At 48.7% G+C, this 24,997-nt stretch overlaps 1 protein-coding gene across 1 annotated transcript; it reads right to left on the reverse strand.

The window, feature by feature from the left end:
• Positions 1-419: 419 nt before the first annotated feature.
• Positions 420-22,599, reverse strand: ADGRG3 (adhesion G protein-coupled receptor G3). Its single transcript, XM_084755288.1, has 12 exons — positions 22,358-22,599; positions 18,826-18,976; positions 7,361-7,496; positions 5,857-6,006; positions 5,020-5,154; positions 4,540-4,579; positions 4,308-4,399; positions 4,063-4,175; positions 2,612-2,892; positions 2,365-2,458; positions 1,785-2,059; positions 420-898 (listed from the first exon to the last, which is right to left on the reverse strand). The coding sequence occupies exons 1-12, from the start codon at positions 22,407-22,409 to the stop codon at positions 786-788; spliced, it is 1,632 nt and encodes a 543-aa protein (XP_084611414.1). The 5' UTR covers positions 22,410-22,599; the 3' UTR covers positions 420-785.
• Between the last annotated feature and the right edge of the window lie 2,398 nt (positions 22,600-24,997).

Below are 24,997 nucleotides of genomic sequence, written 5' to 3' on the forward strand. Positions count from 1 at the left end.
TGGGAGGATACAAGGGATGGGATGACAATTGAGATGTAATATGAATGAATTAATTAAAAAGATATTAATAAAAAAGACTATCATAGCCCTGAAACAAACTTCCTGTCCCCCACTGTCTTAGCATGCATACAACAATGGCCTCCTGAATGTCCCTCAGGGGGACAGGCAACCTCCTGAATGTCCCTCAGGAGAGTAACAGGGGAAGAAGGGGAAAGACTGGAGTTTCTTTTAACTTGGGCTCCTGGTGAAATGAGAGGTGGTCAGTGGCTGAAAACAACTGCTTAGCTACAAAGATCTGTCTCCATAGCTGCCACGATAAAGATGGTACTCTGCTGGCAGGGGTCTCAGGCTTATAGGGATGTTAGATTCCTGCAAATCTATATTTGTGGCTTTGTGGACCCATAAACACATCTGAATGGGAGCTTTTAAAGTACTTTTTAATTTCTATTTTATGTGTATGAATGTTTTGCCTGCACATAGTGTATATGCAACACTTTCATGACTGGTGCTTTTGGAGGCCAGAAGAGAGTGTCAGGTCTCTTGGAACTTGAGTTACAGACAGTTGTGAGATGCCATGTAGGTGCTGGGTACTGAACCAGTGTCCTCTTCAAGCCATCTCTCCAGCCATGGGAGACTTTGAAGCCATGTGGCCTAGCCTGGTCCCCGTCCTTTTCCTCCTTAGACACGCTGTACAGAGAAGGCAATGGAGCCCAGAAGGAAGTAGGTGGCTTTTCAAGGTCACACAAACCATCCAGAAGTGAGCCAAACTGCGGCCACCTACACGACTACTCCTGCGACACAGAGTGGGCCTGGTCCAGGTGGGCAGTGCCAGAAGAAGAGGCTGTGGTATTCCGAGTCGGGAAGTAGAGGATGATGAACCAGGAGAAGATGAAGAGCCCTGTGGTAAAGAGAGGGTTTCAGCAAGCCTGGAACAGGCGGGGGAACAGAAGGGGCTCCACTGTAAATGTTCATGCACTTAGTGAAAACATTAGGCAGAAATAAAACCTATTCCTGAAAGAGAGCCAAATAAAAAAAACCTTAGAGATCAAAAACATTGGCCTTGAGATAAATTGCACACACATCTACCTTAAAAGGAAGAGCAAAAACGAAAGTATTTTCAGATATATAAAACCAATGCTACTATCACATTGGGCTCCCCTGTCATCCTTCTGTAAAGAATTACTACAGGATGCATGTCTGAGAGATGAAAAGGGAAGGTGTAGTAGAGTATAGAAAAATGGAGTAAGTATGGAATGGACCGAGATGTGCAATGAGACGTGCAAACTTTGTGTGTTTAAAGGGAATTTATAATGAAAACACTGTACAACAATAACAATATCGGGAAGTTAAAAGGTACCGAAAGCGTCTTAAGGATTCTGTCGTGTCACATCAACTCTCATGACTCCGCCTTCCAAGTTAGAACCGGATAGTACTAGATAGTCATCTGACTCAGCACGAGGCTTGAAGCAGCCATGTTAGGCAGCCATTTTGGAAGTCAGAGAGAGAAGAATAAGTTGTTGCCTAGGCTGCATCGGAGACAACACAGGTCCAGAGCAAAAGGTGGGGGACATCTGCTTTGATTTATGTGGCTTTTCCTGACCCTGGACCCTATGACATCAGCCACTCTTGCTGTCCTGGATCCCACAAGAGTCTTGGATATTTAAAATTAGCACCTTTGATTTGAATTAGCTCCTATGAAATCCTGGGTCCTGTAGAATGCCCTCCCTAACCCCTAGTACCCCCTGGTGCCAATGAGACAGCCTATAGCCTTCCCGGAGCCTCACCTTGCAGAGAGTTTAAGAAGGCAAAGATGTAGATGGTAGACAAGCCCAGGGGTGTGAGAACAGCCAGCCCCCAGGTCATGCCCACCAGGCTCGAGAGGCCCAGCACTGTGAGGACTGACTTCCAGGTCTGGCCCTCTCCTTTGCCTGCTGTGACACTGGCCAGAGTGAAGATCTTCCAGGCCACCAGAGCCAGCACCACAGCACCGAAGAGGAAGGTAACAAGGAAGTAGGCGTGGACAGTAGCATAGAGGGCAGGCTCTTTCTGGAACCAGCACCTGGAGAAAGTGGATAGCCGCTGAGGCTGAGGAGGAAACCCTCGAGCATTGAGCCCCAGGAAGCTTCCTTGGATGATGCATAGTGACCAAGAAGATGCCCCCAATTGCCTTTGGCTTTCCTGGGCTTCCTCTCTTATTTCACTTTCTGACCCCAGACTTCCATTTACCTCCTGTACCACAAGCCTGAATCTGACTGTCTTCCCAGCCTTGACACTGCTGTTCTTTCCCTGAGATCTCTCTTCCTGTCTTTCCCGCCAGTGAAGCCAAAGGCCTCCATACACTCAGCCTCCACCAGCTCCACTCACAGCTCCAATGAGGTGCGGTTCTCCTGGTCACGGATGGTATAAATGCCGTAACTACTGCTACTCCCAGCACCAATGACCACAAGAACAGGCAGGCCTGGGGACAAGGGGAAGAAGCAGGCATTGCCAGTGTTCCCTCAGGGGAGGTCTCCAGTCCCTCCAGCTAGCCATTGCTCAAGCCTTGAGCTTCCCCTGGGCTCTTCCCCGTTGGCCCTCCAACCTCCCTTCTCCCCCTCCAGCCTGTACCTACCCCAGCCCAGCAGGCTCAACTTTAGGAAATAGTGCCCAAAATAGGTATTGAAGACCCTGATGGCCAGCAGGTAGAGGTGGAAGGCCTCCAGACTCATCCAGGTGAAGACACAGAGCAGGAAGTAGTGGAATATGGCAGCTCGGACCCAGCAGGAAGCTGGGGAGCCTTGAGAGCCACTCCCCACATTGATCAAGAAGGTGAGATTGAGGAGAAACAGGCTGATGCTCAGGGCCATGTGGATCTTAGGGGCATCTTCAGACTTGAACCTCTGCAGAGAGAGCCTGGGAGAGAAGGGCCAGTGAGCAGCCCCAAGGAGCCACAGCTCATACAGGGTACCCAGGCTGGCCTATCTCCCTACCTCAGTTCCATGCCACAGCCACACAGCCATGCCATCATCCTCACAGCCAGGTCCTGCCTGACTATTCCACCTTTGCCACGAGTCAGTGTGCCAAGTTCTCAGGTTCAAATTCACGAGCCCTTTTATGGCTCTCTGTGCTCTGGGGATGCTGGGTCCTGCCAGCCTCACAGTTCGACAGATTACTTAGCTAAACTATGTAACTTGCGACACTGAGGGAGTTTGGTTTTCTCATGCCTCTTGAGCTTGACCATGCAGGTATGTCTCAGCAGCACAGTGAAATCCCAGCATCCCAGAAGTGTGACCCCTAAAATCCTGTGCCCACAGGGATCACATGCCTGGCTTAATGTTTAGCCATCTGCTGCAACTAGGACCATTCTGAAAGTTGGGCCATGAGGTTTAATTTAGATAGGGCCTTGCAAATCATAGCTACACACACACACACACACACACACACACACACACACACACACACACACACCACCATACATGCACACACAGATGATATCTAAAGCAATGAAACTGAAGGGATCTTGAGACTACTTAGCCATGCTCTACTACTGCCAACTTCCTGGCTTTGATGACACTCTGCAGTTACATATGACATGATACTTGGAGAAGTTCCAGGATGGAACCACAGACTGTCTGTGCTATTTTTGAAATTTCCAGTTAGTCTATAATTATTTCAAAATGTTTGTGCTTAAAAACTTCACTTCTGGAGCTTCATTTTTGCCTGAATATCTAAGGAGCTGGGACCAGAGCCTGAAGTGCTCGAGGCAACAGGGTGAAATTAGCATCCTGACAAGGGAGAGAGCAATGTTGTGAAAAGTAGAGACCGAATCCTGGGGCCTCAGCTGGAGCCCCTAGTTTTAGCCCTGCCTGGAGGCTGCATGCTGTGAGTTTTCTAGTTCCATCCCATGTGTTGGCCATTTGGAGCTGAGCTTCTGCCAACTTCAACCCTTAGTCCCACCTTGTTAGCGAGCAGACAAAGGACCAGAGAAGACAGTGTGAGGCCACAGGACAAAGACACTTTATCCCTTTCCCGTACCTCGTACCTCACTGAGGGCAGGAGGAAAAGGGGATGGGGACCACTCACCTGAAGATAACAAAGAGAACCATGCTGAGAGCCAGGAAGATCATGGAGACTGCACAGCCAGCCTGGGAGATGCGAGTGAGAGCCTGTACCGTGGCCAGGTCCAAGATCGGCCTCTGTGGATGACACCGAGCCCGGATCACATCACCCAGAGGCCAGACCCACATATCTCCCAAACCCCAGCCTGCCAGGCAGCCTCTCTCAGGGACAGACTGGACCACTGGGATCAGGAGGGCATGGGATGTTACCAGCAGCAAGGCAAAGAAGGTCAAGTGGTTGCAGCGACACACAGTCCTCTCATCCTCGAGCTCTGTGGAGCAGCCTTGGGAATCCCAGTCTCCTGGGGGCCACAGGCAGGTAAGGGCAGAGGAGGGGGAAGGGCAGAAGGTAAGGGAGAGCCTGCCCCTACCCTTCACCCTCAGCCCTATGGAAGCTTGTAGCTTCCTCTCTTCCTGTTCTTGGAAGGGCTTCCAGACCTACCTTTAGCCACATCCCAGAATACACAGGTGAGGATCACATTCTGAAAGGAGAGAGTGCAAGTCAGGAGAGGAAGGAGGAGGAAAGGGGGAAAGAAGCGAAGACAGATGGGGGCACCACTAGGGGGTCTGCATGCGTCTTAAGAGGAAAGACTTTGTAGGCTACATGGAGAGATTGACTACCTCAGTTGATGCTCCCTGGGCCATTGTGCATGTGGGAGATACCACAAATATGGCACAAGAAGGTTTACCTTTCTATGCATGCATGCCTTCAGCATGGACGCAGGTGCTCACACATTCATGGGGGTGGGAGGGTATGGGGTGCATGTGTGTTCACATGTACAGGGCATAACTGTGCATGACCCTGATGGTTTCTTCTGGGTGCGTGTAGTAGGGTGAAGGGCACAAGGTCCCATACATGGCTTCTCAGAGCTCATGCACTGTGTGCCCCTCTGCAACTGCCAGGCCTGGGCAGAAGACTCACAGGTGGTTGATGCTGGTGAGAGAAGATGATCTCCACAGGCTCCGACAGCACGGTGGCATGCATCTGGCCCACACTCAGGCCCACCATGCGGTTGTTCAACACACTGCTGCCGTTGTCCTGAAGGAGCTTGGGTCCCTGGGAGAAGATTGGCAGGAGGTTAAGCTGTGGAATGGGTTGACCTTACCTGGCCTAGCTGGGGGTCTTGGAAACTCTAGGACATGCCCTCGCTGGAGTCAAAGTCTGAGATCAGGGGACCAGGGACCCAAGGCCTATAGGCACCCTTCTTCCTGCTGCTCCCTATAACATACTTGGGTGGGGCAGGACGGGGCTCTAGGCTTCACACCACCTTCCTTGAAAAGCCAATTTCTGAGTTCTCTCAACTGAAAGAGCTTGAGGTTAAGATCAGCAAGGAAGTGGGGCAAATGCCGGAAAACACCTCTAGGTGGAGGGATGAGAGCTTCCAGATCCAAGGGTGCATCTATCTGAGCTTAAGTGGATGGGTGCACGCCCCAAGAGCACACATGCATGGAAGAGGGAGAGTATTTTTTTGCCCATGTAGAGACAGGCACATCTGAGCACACCTGATTATATATACTCAGGGATAGAGAAGGGCATGAATGTTTGTGCATGTGCAAGGACATACAAGCATGCCTGAGTACACTTGGACTTTATACGCAGCCAGTATGTGCTAACGTCAGGGTATCAGAATAGCCTTTGGCTCACAGACTAAAGAAATGGCTCTTGGATGAGCTGACTGTTTTAGAGACAATCTCAGGAACCCTGTCCCACTCAGCGCATCATGCTGCAAGCTTCCTGGGCTCCCAGAAGGCCTCTTACCTTGAAGACATTCCCTGTACCAATGTTCAGAATAGTTATGGCCAACCGGACTGTAGACCTGTTGTTGCCAGCCAGGGCTCCAAACAGGCTCTTGGGAAGTCGGACTCTGTCAGCGGGCTGGTCCTCACCCTGCATCACCTGCCTCGGGATCTGTAACCACAGAACCAGCAGCACCTACCTAACCCTCAGGATTCCAGCCCCAACTCAGGTGCCACTGCCATCCCAGTTGGGAGGGAAACTACAGCATGCCAGGTGGAAGGGCAGCATCTGAGGACATTTGGTTCTGGGGGGGAGCAGAGTACTTGGCTCAGTCCAGCTCTGCTCCTCATGGGCTGGGTCCTTGCACAAGCATCACCAGTTTCCCCATCACAGGAATCAGTTGAGCTTGTCTGTGTTGGTACAGCCAGCCATGCTCATCTTTTAAGTGTAGAGAGAGGACCGCAGAGGGGCGTCCTGGAAAGAAGTAAGAGGAAAGCAGTGTGGAGACAAAGGGCTCGTGTTTGTCTTGACTGTGAACTCCTTCCTGGCCAACAGTGAAGTGTTTTAGAAACCAAGCATAGTTAGAATGTTAGACCAAACCTCCACAGAAATCACCAGGCATGCTTCGTCCAGTCTCTGACTTCCTGGGTACCCTGGGACGTCAGCTGGCAACCACTAGCTTCAGAAGGATCCGTGTTCATGGGAACAGGGAACTAAGAGCTGGGGCTGAAGCCCCAGTTTCACCTTCCTAGTCCAGATCTTGTCAAAAGGACACATTAGTGATGCCTTGAGCCAGTGCAAGCCCTACCCAGAAGACACAACATCACAAAAGGTGATGAACAACTCAGCCAGCTGCCTGGACCTCTATCCTCAACTTCCTCCTTGCAAGCAGGCTGGACCTGCTGAGCCCTCGATGGACCAAAAGCTCCTTGGATATTAACTCAGATGCTCTTTCCAATATGTTTATGGCTTTTTTTTTTTTTAAGACAGAGGCTATCTGTATAGCTTGCACTAGGCCTGGAGCCCAGGGGCAATCCTCCTGCCTCTGCCTCCAGAGTGTTGGAAGGACAAGTGGACATCATCCTGCAGAGCTTCTGATACTCTTGAAAGTGGTCAATACATCAGGTGAGGAACCTGAGGATAGGAAAGGTAACGGCTGGTTGGGGCTGGTAAGGGCAGAGGTGGGGTTTGAACTGTGGCCAGTGTAAACGCAGAGCTCGCCCATTCAATGTCTCTGAGGCCAAGCATGCCCATACTCTGACTTCAGATATGTGCTCTGTCAGAGAGGTTAGTGGGCACATTAGGCTTAGAAGGGCCAGACACCCTGGAGAAAAACTTCCTGAGGACATCAAATGCAGTGGTAGGAGGGCCAGTTCAGGGATCTCCCAGCACCCTGGCTAATCCACCACCAGGTTCCACACATTCCGTTAATTCACTGACACAGCTACGCTGAATAGGACTTGGGAGGGGAATGTTTTGCTGGGCACCAACAGAGGTCTGAGCCAGCCAACAGGAAGCTCTTCACCTGGGAGGGCATCAGAGAGTACAGCAGGTCTTCTGAGATGTCCAGGCTGACGTTCTGGATCAACGCCTTAACGAAAGGCATGTCCACACTCTCCGCGGAATTCTTCAACAGGTAGGAGTCGTAGTTCAGCCAGTAGCTGCAAGGGGCAAGGGATTGGGAAAAGAGGAACTTGCAGACTGAGCCACCCACTCATCAGGCTCTTGGGGTGATAGCTAAACCAGGAGACCAGAGACCCTGGGCTCGTAATGTGAAGAAAGGAGTGACTTGGGAACCAACCCCTGAAGAAGTCCAGAGGAAGACTGGGTATCCTAATGTTTGTCTTTTAAAATGTTCATTTTGTGTGCATGAGTGGTTTGCCTGTGTGAATTTGCATGCCTGGTGTCCTTGGAGACCAGAAAAGGACATCAGATTTCATAGCATTGGCATTAGGGAGGGTTGTGAGCCACCAAGTGAGTGCTGGGAACCAAACCTGGCTCCTCTCGAGAGCAGTAAGTGCTCATAAGTGCTGAGGCATCGCTCCAGCCCATGCTTATCTCTTAAAAATAGTAAAATATCAGGTAAATCCATATATTAACCATTTTAGCATGTAGTATTCAGTGGTGTTGAACACATCCACAGTGCTCCAAAGACATCCCTACCATTCACTTTAGAACATTCCCATCACCCCGAAAGGAAACCCCACGCTCATAAGGCAGTTACCCCCACCCCTTCGCCAGTCTCTGGAAACCATTAACCAAATTTGCTTTGTGCCTCTGTAAACCCCACCTCTTCTTTACACAAGGTCTCATGTGGCCTAGGCTGGACTGGTACTCACTCTGCAGCCAAGGAGAACCTGAGCTCGTGATCCTCCAGCCTCCCCCTCCTCTGGAGTGCAGGGGTTACAGGTGTATAGTAACCACACCCACTTCTTAGCGTTGGACTTTCACCAATCTAGCCACATCCAGCCCGAACTTTGCCTATTTTGGATTTACCGTATATTGAAGCACACACTGTGTGGCCCTCCGAATCCAGCTTCTTGAATTTAGCAAATCACTTCCCACTCATTAGTGCTGAAGCCTGCATTGTGGTTTCAGTCCTTCTGAAATGCACCCAGCTACTGATGAGCTTATGGATCTCTTCATCTGGCCACTGATGGGCACATGGATACATTGCTCCACTGGTGATCACACATGAATCTTTGGGCCCCACCACTGGTGGACATATGCATCTTTGCATTTACCCTGTGATGGACATGCAGCTCTAGGTATCCACATACTGACAGCATCCCACTATGCTGGATAGTTGTTGTTGTTGTTGTTGTTGTTGTTGTTGTTGTTGTTGTTTTTGTCAATTTGGCACAAATTAGAGTCATATTGTCATGTGGGCATGTCTGTGGGGGCATTTTCTAGATTAACAATTGCAATGGGCCCAGTCTACTATGGGTGGTACCACTCCATGGGCAGGTGATCCTGTGTTGTATGAGCAAGCAAGCTGAGTGAGTCACAAGGAGCAAGCCAGTGAGGAGTGAGTATCCTTCCAAAGTCTCTGTTTCAGTTCTTGCCTCCGGGTTCCTACTTGAGTTCCCACTCTGATTCCCCTCAGTGATGATGGACTGTGCTGTGGACATGGAAGCCAAGTAAACCCTTTCTCCCCATAAGTTGTCTCGGACTATGGCGTTTACCACAGGAACAGAAAGGAAATGAGAACACCCACTTTTCAGCTATAGTGAGCAGGGCTGCTGTGCAATTTCATGCATGGCCTTTTATGGAAGACTTAACCCTTCTGGCATACACACATGAGTAGACTCATTAGGTCATATGGTAATTATCCATATGCTTCTTGAACAGCTACCAAATGGTTGTCTGCAGCAGCTGTGCCATTTCACACTCACACCTGCTATGTAGGAAAGTCCCAGTAGCTCCATAGCCTTGCCAACACAATGGTTTTGTTTTGTATTTTTGTTATTGTTGTTGTTGTTGTTTTGAGACAGGGTTTCTCTGTGTAGCTCTGGCTATCTTGGAACTCACTCTGTAGACCAGGCTGACCTCAACTCAGAGATCCATTCACCTTTGCCTCCCATGAGATGGGATTAAATGTGTGCACCACCAAACTCAGCCTTGTGTTGTCTGTTTGTTCTTTTAAACTGTAGCCATCCTTATGAGTAAAAAAAAGGTATCTCCTGGTGGCTTTGATTTGCTTTTTTTTTTTTTTTTTTTTTTGTCCTGGAACTCTCAGACTAACAGAGATCCACCTGCCTCTGCCTCCCAAGTGCTGGGGTAAAAGGTGAGCTCCATCACTGTCCGGCCAATTTGCATCTTTTTAATGACCAGTAACGATGCCTATCTTGTCATGTGCTTTTGACTTTGCATATTTCATTTGACTAAATCTCTTTGTGCACACGTATTGAGTGCTAATTGTATACTAGAAATTCAACATTTGAAAACTGAGGCATGAAAGAAAGAGAAGAAAAAAAGAAAGAAAGGAAAAAAGAAAACTGAGCTACAGACCAGCAAGATGCCTCAGTAGAAGCACAAGTTGAGCAAGCCTGATGACCTGAGTTTGATTCTTGGAACCCATATAAAGATGGAAAGAAACTAACTGGATAAAGTTGTCCTCTGACCTCCACAAGTGTGCAGTGACATGCATGACACCACCCACACCGTAGACACGATAATAAACAAATCTTTAATTGTTTTGTCCTTTTTAAAAAAAGGGTAGGTCTTGTTATATAGACTTCACTGGACTGGAACTTACTATGTAGACCAGGCTAGCCTTAAATTCACAGAGAAACACTTGCCTCTGCCCCCCAAGTTCTGGGATTAAAGGCACGTGCCACTATGTTTGTCTTAAACAAATGTTTTGTTTCTTTGCTTGTTAAGAAAGAAAACTAAGTCACATGGGAACTGACTGCCTGGGAGCAAGCAGACAATGGTATTAGACAACAGAACTCAAAGGCTGTTGTCATTCATTCAGTGGGGGGGTGGGTGGGGGGTGGAGGCGGGGGAATGGCAGCTGGTGCCACTCTCCGTGGTGCTGAAAATTAGAACCCTCCTCAATACTTGGGTCCCTCTCCCTGGCCCTGGGCCCTAATTGCTGCTTTCCTAGCACTGAGATCACAGCCATATATGGTGGCCTCTTACTTAAAATCTTAAATTACCTTTATATACACGCCAGAGGACAGCTTGCAAGGATGGCTTCTCTCGTTCTTCTAGGTGAGTTCTAGGAATTGGAGCCAGGTTGTCAAGCTTTTGTCAAAAGCCTTTACCTGATGAGGGATTCCTCCAGCACCTCCAGCTCAACTTTTCTTTACTGTGGTCCCAGAGGACAGAACTTAGTTCCTCGTGCTTGTGTGCCATGCACTTTACTGATTGAGCCATTTCCCCAGCCCTCTGTTCGCTATTCATCTTTCCAAGGAACTCTGAATAGGTGAAGGCTGAGGCAGTGAGAGGAGGCAAGTGGGCGAGAGGGAGATACATTCAGACTGAGGCCATGGAAAGGAGTAGCTATGGAGACAAAAGGGAATTCTCTCTTCTCTCCTTTCTTCCTTCTCCTCATCCCCCACCCCTTCCCTCTCCTCTTCCCACCCCCCTCGTAAAACACAGGATCTCAGGCATACTAGGCAACACCCTACCGCTAAGCTACACCCCAGATGTTGCCACTGTGGATATCCATAGCTATGAAGGAGAAAGGTCTCTATAGAGACAACAGAAAATAGATTGTAGAATAGAGAAGTAACCCATGCAAATATATGCAAGCATTCTTGAGAGGAGACAGCATAAGAAAACCATTGGCCAGAAACTGAGGGATGAGGCTGTCAGACTTAATTGAACAACATAGATTATCCTGCCTTGATCGTCAGAGGAGTGTTAGCTGTTATTGGTACCAAATAAGATAGGAAATTGTAGACATATTAAGATTTTTGTTAGCCAAGAGGTGGTGCATGCCTTTTATCCCAGCACTCAGGAGGCAGAGGCAGGCGGATCGCTGTGAGTTCGAGGCCAGCCTGGTCTACAAAGTGAGTCCAGGACAGCCAAGGATACAAGAGAAACCTTGTCTCAAAAAAAAAAAAAAGATTTTTATTGCCTCATAAAGTGACAAATAGTGAACTGAACACACACACACACACACACACACACACACACACACACACACGTTTCTACTTTACATACTTAAAGATCTTTCTCATCTTTATAAAATAGCCCAATTCACTGTCCTAAGGAAGATTCTCAGTGTGGTTCTAAGGTATGATGACTTCTCATTATTTTATATTGCTTTGTTGCTGTCCCCTCCTCTCTTCTGTAAGACTGGCCCAGGCTGGCCTCAAGGTCACACCCTCCCTTATTCCACCTCCTGAGGCTGGGATTACCACCACAGGGGAGCTTCTAATCATCTTGAATGTGTGTGGGGGAGACGCTCCATTCAGAAGCAGTTTCCACACCCCCACCCTACCTCCAGTCTCTCGGTGTGTTTAATCCAGACATCCACCTCATGCTAAGCCACTCCTGATGACCACTCCTCAAGCAGACAGAGAGAAATAAGCTATTTGACTGGCCCCTCGACCCCCATGCCCTATATGGACCATGCAGATAACACTGAGGTGATCATCTTCTGTTAGAGAATGACATCCTGGAAATGCTGACAAAGAAGCCAGAAGAAGAAAAGAGGTAGAGAGGAGAGAGAGAGGGGAGGGGGGAGTGTGTGTTTAAGTAGCCATTGGCCCCAAATGGCCAATGAGCACATGCAAAAATGTTAAGGTTAATTGTCCATGGTGAAATGCCAATGGGAACCTCATTAGAGTGGCCAGAAACATGCTGACAGGAAGTAAAATGTCATCACAACTTTTGGAAGCAATTTGGCAGTCTTTTAGGGATCTCAGTATATATTCAGTTTATATTCCAGCAATTCTGTTCCCAGGCATATATTCCTCACCAAATGGCAGCATATGGCCTCAAAGACCTGAATTAAAATGTTCACAGGAACAATACTCAGACTAATCAAGACCTGGCACCAATTCAAATGCCCATCGATTGGCAAATGGACGACATAATGTAACATATTTGCATGGGGTAATCGAACTAAAATAAATACCATGAAATATGGATGAGCCTCACTGTGCAAAAGGAAGGAAGGAAGAAAAAGAGCTCTCTTTATATAAAATGCCCAGCAACGACCCTAAAGGGGGGGGGGGGAGGCTGGCCAGAGCCGACTGTGGTGGAGCAGGAGCGGTAGTGGGTTGCAGACGAGCAGAAAAGAGTGACTGTAGTGATGTCCTCACACCGTGTAAATATTCTAATACTGAACTCTACTCTAATGATGAAAAGACTGTGGGGTTTTGAGCTGCATCATCCTTAGGGTACCAAAACTCTGTGGTAGTGCATGGCTGTTTGGGAGGCAGCAGGATTGGGAGCTCCAGACCATCCTTAGCTACATAGCCAATTTGAAGCCTGGGCTTATAGGAGACCTTGACACTGCTCACTCCCCCCCCAGCCCCCACCAAAAAAGAAAAGAATGGCAGCTGGAGGCTGGAGAGATGGCTCAGAGGTTAAGGGCACCAGCTGCTCTTCCAGAGGACCTGAGTTCAATTCCCAGCAACCACATGGTGGCTCAGAACCATCTATAATGGGATCTAATGTTGTTCTCTTCTGCCATGCAAATGCACTTGCAAATAGAGCACTCATATGCATAAATTATGTAAATAAATAAATCTTAAAAAAAAAAAGAATATAATGCACACATAAATGAAATGTAGTGTGCCAGAATCCAGCACTGCATAAATGGTGGCACACGCCTGTAATCCCAGTACTTAAGAGAGAGCGGCAAGATGATCAGAAGGGCAAGGTTATTTTTGGTTATATAGTGAGTTTGAAGCCAACCTGGGCTAGAGACTCTACTAAGAAGGGGGTGGAGGTAGAGGAACGGGGAGGGAGAGAGAGAATGCAGTGGCACAGGTGTGTTGGTAGGGGGAAGTTATATATTATGTGAATACTGGCCTATAGAATTGTGACCACAATGCCACTGCTGTTTTCATGTGCTTTTTTTTTTTTTTGTGAGAGACACAGTTTAAAGGAGTAAGTATGTATTTTGGCTCACGGGTTCAGAGGGCTCAGCCCACGGCTGTGTGCCTCTATTGTTTCTCTGCCACGGTGAGGCAGAAAGCCATGGCAGTGGATGGAAGAGGCTGGTCTTCTCACTGCTGCTGGGAAGCAGAGAGCTTAGCAGGAAATGGACAGGGCCAAGAGGTTCCCTTCCAAAAGGATTCCTCCAGGCAGGCCACAGCTTCCCAGTTCCACTCTCCTATCCCCAATGGTTTTATTCAAAGTTTGATCTCATAAATATGCTGAATCATTGGCTTGGTCAGAGCTCTCGTAATTTTATCATCTCTGGAAATGACCTCAGACACAATCATAGGTGTGTTCTGTAATCTCCTAGTTGCTCAACACAACTGACTGTCATGACTCACCATCAAGGGCTAGAGAGACGGATGGCTCAGTGAGTAAAAGCGTTTGTTGCTCTTGCAAAAGACCCACATAACCATTCATAACTCGAGTTCCAAGGGATCTGACCTTCAGAGGCATCACAGGTCCACAGCGCACACGCTCGCACACACACACACACACACACACACACACACACACGCATAACACCCACAAAATGTAAAGTAAATAAACCTTTAAAAAAATCTAAAAATAAATGTTAAGAAAATGAGTCTGTGACCTGTCTTGCAGTCTACAAGCTCTGTATGTGGATGCACAATGATGATGACCCTGAATTTTGCAGTTTTGAGGTTTTGTTTTCTTTCTTTTCCTTTTAGATGAATATGTATACTGATATTTAGAATCCATCCTTGCTTTTTTTTAGGGGGGTTATAATCACCTCGTAACACAACAATAAACATTTCCTTTTTAAAATAAAAAGAAAGAAAGAAAGAAAAGAAAAGGAACCTCCACACTACGATCAACACCATGGTGGGGTGTTAGTAGGGAGGAGCATGGGAGGCCTTCTGGGAGGTTAGAAACATTTTTCAGCTTTCTAAGGGTGGGGTGGAAAGGGTGTGTGAAGTTATATATAAATTGCATCACATTTGAGACAGGAGCCTGAAGGAGGCCAAAAGAGGGTGCTGGGTCCCCTGCAACAGGAGTTACAGGTGGCCAAGAGCCCCTGGCGCAGGGAATTGAGCCCGAGTCACCTGCAAGAGCAGTGAGCACTCTTAACTGCTGAGCCATCCTCTCCAGCTCTGACGTTTGTGCAGTGAATTATTATTATTATTATTATTATTGTTGTTGTTGTTGTTGTTGTTGTTATTAGTAGTAGTAGTAATAGTAGATAATGCCCCAATGTATCAATTTTTAAGAATCATGCCTTTTGGCTTCTAATCCTGAGTCAGGAAGAGATGTTATGTTTGTTCTCCTAAGAATGCATGGAGAAGCCAAGTCATGCAAAGATGCCTGTGGCAGGCTGTCAATAGCAGCTAGGACAGTGACAAACTTGAGATGACATCCAGTAGAAAAACCATAAACACAAGGTTCAGAGCCTGTGGCCTCTCTTCTCCTGGGGACATGTGTTCTTCCTAAGCTCTTTCTACTGAGAGTTTGAATTCCTGATGAACCAAGGTCACTGGTGGTGGTCACAAAACACACCTTGCTGACCACAGCAGGAACGGACCGCACGCAAGAGCACGCTAAGGGAAGGAAGCCATTCCCAAACACTGTTTGGTTTCCTTTATGTCATCAGGACAGACAAGTCCAGGGGAAGAGAGCTGCTCAGCGCTGGTTTTGGCAGGCGTGAGATGAGGCTTTGCCAGTAGATAAGCACAAGGGTTACAGAGCCACAGCTGGGCGTCAGGAGGTCACAGGGGAGATGTGAGGAAAGAGAAACAAACCTGAGACGCGGTGGCTCTGAATAAATAGCAAGTTTTCCCCTGTCTGCTCTTTTCTCACCAGATCTTAGAAGCATGAGCAAGGAAGCGAGGAAGCTTTTGAAGAAACCAGAAAGGAGTGTTTTTGTGATCTTGGTGTAGAAACCAACTGTTCTTCTTATTGTTTTGCTTCTTTTCTTTCCGTCTGTGACAGAGTCTGGTCTAAATAGCCTAGGCTGGCCTCAAATTCACCAAGTGCCTAAGACGGACTTGAGCTCTTTGATTCCTCTGCTTCTAGCTCTTGAGTTCTGGGATTAAAGCCATGCCTGCCTCGCTCAGAATAGAAGTTGTTTGTTTGTTTGTTTGTCTGTCTGTTTGTTTGTTTGTGTTTCGAGACAGGGTTTCTCTATGTTATCTTGGCCATCCTGGACTCGCTTTGTAGACCAGGGTAGCCTCAAACTCACAGCGATCCACCTGCCTCTGCCTCTGCCTCCTGAGTGCTGGGATTAAAGGCGTGTGCCATCATGTCCGGCTCATTGTTTGTTTTTTATGTTTTGTTTTGAGACAGGGTTTCTCTGTGTAGCCTTGGATATCCTGGACTCAATTTGTAGACCAGGCTGGCCTTGAACTCACAGAGATCTGCCTGCCTCTGTTTCCCTGAGTGCTACGATTACAGGTATGCACCACCACCACCCAGCTTGTTGTTTTTTTTTAAAAAATAGTGTCTCTCTCTGTGACCTAGGATGTCCTGGAACTCACTATGTAGACCAGGTCTTGAACTCAGAGATTCACCTGCTCTGTGTTAATGGCATGCACCACCACATCCAGCAATGTATTAGTTTTATAATCAAAAGAGCCATTAAAATAAGGCATACTACCATTTACTGAGCTCCTGCTATCTGCTGATACCTCCTCCATGCTTTAGTCTCTCAATCTTCAGGGACACTGTGAGGAAGCCTGAGAGGTCAGGAGCAGAGGCTTGAAAATGTAGGGCTGGAGAGACAGATGACTCAGAGGTTAAGACTGCTCCCCCAGAGGTCCTGAGTTCAGTTCCCAGCAACCACAGGATAGCTCACAGCCATCTATAATGTGCTCTGATGCCCTCTTCTGGCTTGAAGGTGTATGTGCAGGCAGAACATTGTATACATACTAAATACATTAAAAAAAGAAAAAGAAAATGTAGCAGTGTGACACAGTGTAGATGATGGGGTAACCGCAGCACTCAGGTGTAGATTTATGTCCGCCATCATTCTGTAGATCCTATTTTACAAGTGGGTAAACTGAAAGTCACTAAGCCTTCTATATCCAGCTCCTGTCAATTTTGCCTCTTACCTGCTGTGTAGCCAGCCATAGGCAAGTTACTCAACTGCACAGAAACGCAGTTGTCTGAGAAATGGGTTAATAACAGGATCTACCCTGGAGCATTTTTCATGGTCTGGATGCAAATGTCCCCACAGGCTCACGTGTTTTGATACTTAAAACCTCCTCTGGTGGTACTGTTTTGGGAGGTTGGGCCTTTTGGGAAGCTGAGCCTCGATGTCAGATGTAGTACACGAGGGGCCAGGCCTGCTTCCTATGCCCCTCGGTTTCCCAGGCTCCTCCCTGAGAAGGTGTGTGTGTGTGAGCACGTCATGCCGTAAACCCCTGCTGCCATGGACAGACCCTCTCCATCCACCATGCCCTCCCCCACCGTGGTGGACAGCACTGCCATCCAGCCTCCTCCCTTAGGCTGCTCCTGCTAAGCATCTTGTTACAGCAAAAAAAAAAAAAAAAAAAAAAAAAAGTATCTGAAGACAGTGTTGTTGTGAAGATAAAAGGGCACGTAGGCACCTGGGCTTCCAAGTGTCTAAGAAGCTGCCAGAGGGGCTGCAGGCAGGGATGGGAGCATTTTCAGGCCATTGAAGGAATGAATCACAATCTGAACACTGTCTTCATCCATCCCTTCATCAACCACTTCCTTAGACCTAACTGTAAGCTGGGCACTTCTATGGCAACCCCAGGTGAGTTTTGGTCCCTTTCCCTAGAGGCCAGAGGCAGAGCTCTTACGGCAATGGTTCCAGCAGAGACAGCATCCGGAGGTTCCCTTTCACCTGCCCCATCTAGCCAGCCTCTCAGTCTCACAAAACCCACCTCTGGCCTCGCTGAGCCATCATTCCTGAGCAGCTCATGGTGCCTGCAGAATTACACCCTACCTGATCTCACCTCCACATATGTCTCCACTCCTGGGTCCTTCCCTGAAGCAATCAGTCTAGAATGTGAAGTTGGCCACACCCTTCTTTTTTTTTTAATTTTGAAATTATTTTAATTTAGAAATAGGAAACCTCATAGGGAGGAGAAAAGAAAAGAAAAGAAAGACACAAAGTATGCAAGCAGCTTTTTACTTCATGAGTTTGTCACACCGTCATTTGTTCACTAGTTCTCACGACTGAGAAAAGACTCAGTCACCCACAATAATGTTATTGATGGGGGATATGGATCAGTTTCACAAAGAAGCCAATGAATCCCATGATAGTAAATTCTAGCACTGTGGCCATGGCAATCTTCTGGAATTCTTTTCTATTGGGTTTGGTGCATCTTTTTTTTTTTTTTTTTTTTAAGACAGAGTTTCTCTGTATAACAGCTCTGGCTGTCCTGGAACTCCCTCTATAGTCCAGGCTGGCCTCAAATTCATAAAGATCTACCTGCCTCTGTCTCCCAAGTGCTAGGATTAAAGGCATGCGCCATCACCGCCCGGTGGGTTTGGTGCATCTTTCAACCAGCCGAACTGAGTCCTTCACAAACTGTCAACTTGGCTCCACAAACTGCATTACCTGATCCATGACTGTTTGTGGGATGGCAGCTTGAGAGAGAAGGGACTGGCCACACCCTTCTTAACATCAAATATGCCATTTCCCCATTTCCAATAATGGTCTAGTTAACTTGGCCCTTCACACCTGTCTCCTTGCTTATCTTTTCAGTTCTATCCTCTGCCTGTCCTGTCTTGACATTGTCACCTCGGTCCCCCTCACCGTTCAAAGCATTGCAGTCCTTTTCCAACACTATGAAGCTAAGCAGCCCTATCCACCCACCACTGCATGGGTCCACTGGAAACCTGTTCTGTGCTCCTCAAAGCCCTTTCCCAGGCTGCCACCTACCTGGACAAGATCTGGACAGACTTCTTTTCTGGGCTAAGCTGACACCCTGTCCACACTTCTGACTGATCACAAAGTGTAATCAGTCACACACACACTCTGCATCATCACTGTGTGTGTATGTGTGTGTGTCCCTATTTGTTCCATTCACTGTTCCTAAGGCAGAGACGGGCTGATTCATCTCTGCTCCCTTTCGTCCAGTGCTTCTCAACCCTCCCAACACTGCGACCCTTTAATACAGTTCCTCATGCTGTGGTGAGCCCCCAACCATAAACTTACTTTTGTTGCTACTTCCTAACTGTCATTTTGCTGCTGTTATGAATGACAAATATTTGTGTTTTCCAATGGTCTTAAGTGACCCCTGTGAAAGGGTCATTCGATCCCCAAAGGGGTCGAGACCCACAAGTTGAGAACCACTGTCCTAGACCCTGAGGGCATATGACCCTACTGCTTCCCAGCAGGTCACTCCTCCCATTTCACCCCGACTCCTGTCCCCTCACCTCTGCAAGTCCCCCACATCACAGGAGCTGTCCTCCAATCGCTGGCAACTGTTAAAACACTCAGCTCTGTCGTTCAAGTCGAAAGAGTCATACTTGTAGGCCTTGCTGGATTGGCAGACGTTCGTTGGCTTTTCCTCCGTGGTCACCTCATCTGAGAGAGGAAACCGAGTGAGATGGGACAGCGGACTGGGAGCACGGTAGCTGCTGCCCTCCAGCATGCTCCGCCCCGTCAAACCTCAGGTAAAAGAAGCTTTTCCACCTTAGAGGGCTCTAGACAAAGTCTTTGCATGGTATGCTCTGGTTTCTCCTCAGAGTGTATAAATCTTTCGCCTTTTACAATAAAATATTTTATCTATCAGCATTGTAGCTTCACAGAGCCTGCCTGGTTCCCTGCGGTTGCTCCACCCACCGTATCCTCCGAGGCTGGCCTGTTCAATTTGATAGCGCTTACAGCAAGCTGCCTTGCTTTGGCCTAGCCTAGCCTGGAGCGGGTAGTGGGCAGCAGGCTGAGGCTGGGAAGCAGAGTGACCGAGAAGTCAGAAGGTGGTTGGAACCTCCCTAACTAGACAGAGAGACCCCTTTCTGTGACTTCAGTGCTGGAGCTCCGTGCTGTGGAGCGTAGAAACTTCCTGTTACTGCTTAGTTGTTTGTTATTAGGCATATTACTCAATTGCTCTGGGGCTCTGTCTTCTTATCCTTCAGAAAAGAGATAATATACCTCGGCACACATGCCCTCTTAGGTATTTTGGAAGATGTGGTTTTTTGTTGTTGTTGTTCTTTTTTTGTTTTGTTTTGTTTTTTGAGACACAGTCTCTCTCTACATAGTCCTATGTAGATCAAGTTGGCCTCAAACTCAGAGACCTTCCTGCCTCTGTTTCCCAAGTGCTGGGACTAAAGGTGGGGCTCACTAGGTATGCAATTCAGCTTGGGGGAAACCCTGTCACCCAAATACACATCCTTACTGTCACAGAAATAAATGTCGATGGGCTTTATCAAACCTCCCTTCACCAGAAAGGCACATGGACACACTCCCACTGAAGGGAGCAAGCGTCACCATTCGCACACATGCTTCCGATGTCACATCTCACCAGACCTCCAGTCTCTGCCAGTCTCATTCTAGCCCAAGGAAGCCTTGGGCATCATCCCATGGCATTTGCTGTCTATTCCCACCGTCTCTTTCTGGGAACTGTTTTGGGTCCTTTGCCCTCTTGGGTGTGGGAAGGAGCAAAATGATTCCATCTGTTTCTTTCAGGTCCACCAGGAGCTGCAATGGACAGAGCTAAGTTGTGGAGTCGTGGGGGAGAGGAGGGCTGGGCATTTGCAATTTAAATACCCTCTGCTGGTGTTTGACTTAAAACTTTCAATGTAAAGGAAGCTGGTTCATTTTCAAATGTCAGGATACAAAATAAAATTCACAATAAAGAAATGGCAAAGAAGCCAGGCGTGGTGGCGAACGCCTTTAATCCCAGCACTAGGGAGGCAGAGGCAGGCGGATCACTGTGAGTTCGAGGCCAGCCTGGTCTACAAAGTGAGTCCAGGACAGTCAAAGCTACACAGAGAAACCCTGTCTTGAAAAAAACAAAAAACAAACAAGCAACAACAACAAAAAAAGAGTAAACAGAGTAAAATGTACTAGAGCATATTTTTATAAAAGTGAAGTCTATATGTGGCAGTGTTGTTTAAATTCATTTTGGCTACGTTGTGGAGCTATTGAAGATGCACTGAGGCCCGGTACTAGGCTCAGTCTCTAAGACAGTTCACATCTGCATTCACATGAAATCTGAGGAGGAATGGAGGGGGAGGACAGATTCTATGAGGACAAGGTGGTCAGGGGTTAGGAAAAGGGGGTGGTGGCCTCAGGGTGGGTGAGAACACAGCTCTCCTCCATTTGCTGTGAACCCCAGCAGGGCACCCAAGGGAAGCTCTCAGCCCCCAACACAGAAGTACAGAGAAGAACGAAGAACACTTGTGATTTCTCCCAGGCTGCTCCGCAAACTCGCGCTCCTCCGGAGCGCTGGGACAGCAGGTGTGTACCTCCACACTCAGTGGAGAGGCTGTTAAACATGTGTTGCGGGCTTGTTTTCTGAGGACTTTGAAAGAGCTCAGTGGTGACTTCAACAGTTGGGGGTGCAGCAGGTTGGGGCAAGCTGGAGCTCACGGGCCAGAAGGTGGTCCACGTGCCCCTCTATTCCCTAACCCTCAGCCCTTCGTTCCCCTCCCTCCACCCACCACTCACCCCCTTCCCTTCTGAAGCCACAGCCTGAGGACAGCCCGTTCCTTGCCCTTCAGGTTCAGAGTGCCAAGAGCCTTCCTTAGGAAAGTAGCTGTCACTTTTGTGCCCCCTCTTGGCACCGTGAGTGGGTGTGTAAATAGCCAGCGGGTAAGCGGACAAATGGCATCGATGCATCAATGACCACAAAGGAGTCACTCAGATGATTGGCACAGCACCCAGTCCTGAGCATCTTTGCCACCACTGGATCTATATCACACTCATGGGAGCCCTGTTTGCCTGGCTGCTTGGACAGCCTGCTTTGCCTCAGGGTGTCCCCTGGCCATGAGAAAAACAGGACTGTCGCTTTCTATCCATTTTTACATCCAGAGTCTCCACTACCCTAGGCTGGCTTTAGACTCACTATGTAGCTGAGACAGAACTCAGACTTCTGATCTTTTTTGCCTTTACCTTCCATGTACAAGTGTGTGTCATCATACCTGGTCCACTTTTGAGCCAGACACTGAGCTCTGTCCTTTACTGACTCCTTCAATATCTGAAGAGGAGAGGAAGCTTTTTTGAATCAAGAGATACTGGTCCACGTGACCAGTTAGGTGTTCACGAGTGACAGACACAGACACACAGAGAGGTGGACATTTGCGATACTTGCCAGAGTTGGAGCAAACAAGGCAGGGCCAGGCTCTGAGACAGGAGCACCTCACCACTCCGCCGAGCTGTCACTCAGCAGTCAAGAAGGACACAGAGCCACACATGGAGCTAAGGGTGGTAGCTGGCTGTCCCAGGGTAGAGGCAGGACTGGGAACCTTATTGGTGTATTAAGCTGAACTGTGTGTGACAGGAGTAGTCTGGGTCCTAGCTCCTGTCACTGATGACACTGTGAACAGTGCTGACAGGGATGAGGAGCCTGTGCTGATGAGCTATGGGGGCAGAGCAGCTGCCCACTATTCCACGCTTAGCTTCCAGAGACCTCAATGCCTTCACCTGGAGCCCAGAGGCCAGGTGAATAGCTTGATTGGCCCACAGTGTCCGAGAACCCAGCTCTAGCCAGGGTGGATGGACATTTCTCTTTCCTCCTCACCTACAGCACACTTGTGGAGTGACAAGTGGAGCCTGAGACTCAGCATAATGGAATTTATTATGACAGGGATGATCCAATGAGACAAAGCCAAAAGAGAAGATGAAGCGGTCACTGTGACTCCTTCCTTTCCTCCCTGTCTGAATCCTGGGTCTCTTCTCGGGCCCTTTGCAGCACAAGGTCTCCCCGGCTTGGCAGGAGGGCTAGAGGAACCCACGCTTGCTCACCTGAAGCCAGTAGCAGAAAGAGCAGGAGGCCCAGGCTCCTGGCAACTGCCATCAGTGGTCCGTAGAGTTCTGTGGCTGTGTGGCCGCTGGGTCTCAAGCTCTGTCCAAGTGGCCTTCTTCCTGCCGCCTGACGTGCAGCCACTATTTCCTGTGGCCTCTTTCTTGTTCTTCCTGCCCAATGAATGGCGCCACTGGTAGGGTTGTGAAAGATGAATGCAGGGAACTGGGCGGTGCTTCCAGTCTCACACGCCCCTGAGATCACCTACAGATGGAAGTGGGCTGAACTCCCACCATCCTGCCAATGAACACTGCTAGAGCCAACGACCACAGGTGACTCTGCCCACAGAAGCCCTAAGACTTAGTCAGGCTCACCTTCCCCATGTCGGTAGCAAGGGTGTCGAGTGAGGCTCATCCTGGCCTCTGTATGTGTGTTTTTAATGTATGCATGTACTTAATTCACCTTCTTTCTGCTTGGATCAGCAGTGATCAGCCTGGGGAGGGCAACTGTAACCTCACGGCATGGATCACTACCACAGCTGGGGCTCACTAACTGATTATGTTCCTCCTCCTCCTCCTCCTCCTCCTCCTCCTCCTCCTCCTCCTCCTCCTCAAAGCAACTCCACGCAGCACATGTCACAAGACGTTCCCACAGCTGTGAGAGGGGGCAAGCAGCAGGCGGCTCCTACAGGGTCATGCACAAGCTGATTGTCAGTGTCTGGATCTGATGAGACCTGTAACCAGCCCAGCACACCTATGAGGCCAAAGACACGGAAAGCAGATGAATAAAGCCAGATGGGAACCTAACCCGCTGGGCCCTGAGAGGAGAAGGGAGTTACTAGCATCCCTTTCAGGTCCAAGCTAACTCTGCTCCATTCTGGAGTCTTTCAGGGAAGCTGTCTATCTATACCCATCATCTGTCTCTTCCTTCCACATGGTCCCCTGCTGGGCCCTTTGGACCTGAGAGGGTGTGGGAAGGGTCAACTCCTGTTCTGTAGAAGGTGGGTGGGGGATATGGCCTGGAGTCCCCAGGTCAGAATCCAGAAGTTCCTGTATCCCCAAGCTTCCTCTGACAGGAAGATGGGAGCCACCGGGCCTGCCCCTCCTCTAGCCAGCCTCCCCTGGATGCTTGTGGACATCCTCCTAGCTTCAGGAAAGGGCGAGGATTGTGTGAGATGGTGGTCCCTGACATGCTGGGGTTACCCTGGGACCCATGTGCTTCAGGGTGCATGAAAGAGGCCTGGTGAATTGCAGACAGGGGCATGGCATCTTCCTGGGAGGCCAGCAAGGGCAGCTAGAGAGGTAGGAGAGCCAGGCTCTGTAGAGCTTCTAAAAAGGCCCTATGCCCCCCCCCCCATTTCAGAGTTAACAGAACTCTGTAATGCTCTCTTCTACCACATGCTATCCCCAGCTTATCTCAATGTCTTCTAGTCAGCAAGGCCTCAAGCCCTCTGCTAGGCCAACCGGCATCACCTGACTGCATCCCAAACTGGAAAGGGGTCTTTAGAGGCTCCCTTGCTTGTCTTAGGGGGGAAATAAGTGTGTTGTCTACACACCCTCAGCCTAGAAAGAGCCACTAGGGACAAAGGAGCCGCTTGTAGCCATTAAGGGTCCCCAACCCCTTATTTGAGCCAGCATCAAAGCCAGAGGTCCCAGGAAGAGGACTTTTGGGAGTATGCTTTCTGCCTGTGAGAGGGGGAGAGAGTGTGTCAGTTCATGGGGCTCAGAGAGATGCTCCCACAGAGACCTAGAGGCCTATGAGCACTGGGATCCTGCTGGGTGGCCAGCCAGGTCACTGTTCAGGCAGAGGGGCTTGAGAAGGTCTAGTTCTTTCCTCATGCTTGGAAATTAAGAACTCCAAAGTAAGCCAGGCTTGATGGCACACACCTTTAATCTCAGCACTGAAGAGGCAGAGGTAGGTGGATCTTTGTGAGTTCCAGGCCAGCCTGGTTTACATAGTGAGTTCCAGGACAGCCAGAGATACACAGAGAAACCCTGTCTCAAAAACCAAACCAACCAACCAACCAGACAGACAGATAAAAGAACTCCAGGCTAGGCGTGGTGGCGCACGCCTTTAATCCCAGCACTCAGGAGGCAGAGGCAGGCGGATCGCTGTGAGTTTGAGGCCAGCCTGGTCTACAAAGCAAGTCCAGGACAGCCAAGGCTACACAGAGAAACCTTGTCTCAAAACCAAACAAACAAACAAAACCTCCAAAGCAGAAGCAGAGGCTACCAAAGTTTTGGAGGAAGATTGGACAGAGACATGGCACCAGAGGCTCCCACATTGTGAGGGACAGTCATTTTAAGGCCCCCAAGCTCATAGTAAGAGCTACTCCTTTCTGGCTATAAAGTAGCTTTTCCAATAAGACTACTGGTAAATTGGGGCTGGAGAGATGGCTCAGTGGTTAAGAGCACTGTCTGTTCTTCCAGAGGTCCTGAATTCAATTCCCAGCAACCACATGGTGGCTCATAGCCATCTATAATGAGATCTTGTGGAGAATCACACATGCAGGCAGAACATTGTATACATAATAAAATAAATTAAAACTAAAAAAAAAAAAGACTACTGGTAAAATCAGATAAAGGCCAGCTGCCTGCAAGAGACAGTTCCGGGAAGTTTTTCCTGACTAACCAGATCTTTTA

This window comes from Acomys minous (assembly GCF_964271855.1).
Source record: "Acomys minous genome assembly, chromosome: 14".
Classification (NCBI taxonomy): Eukaryota; Metazoa; Chordata; class Mammalia; order Rodentia; family Muridae; genus Acomys; species Acomys minous.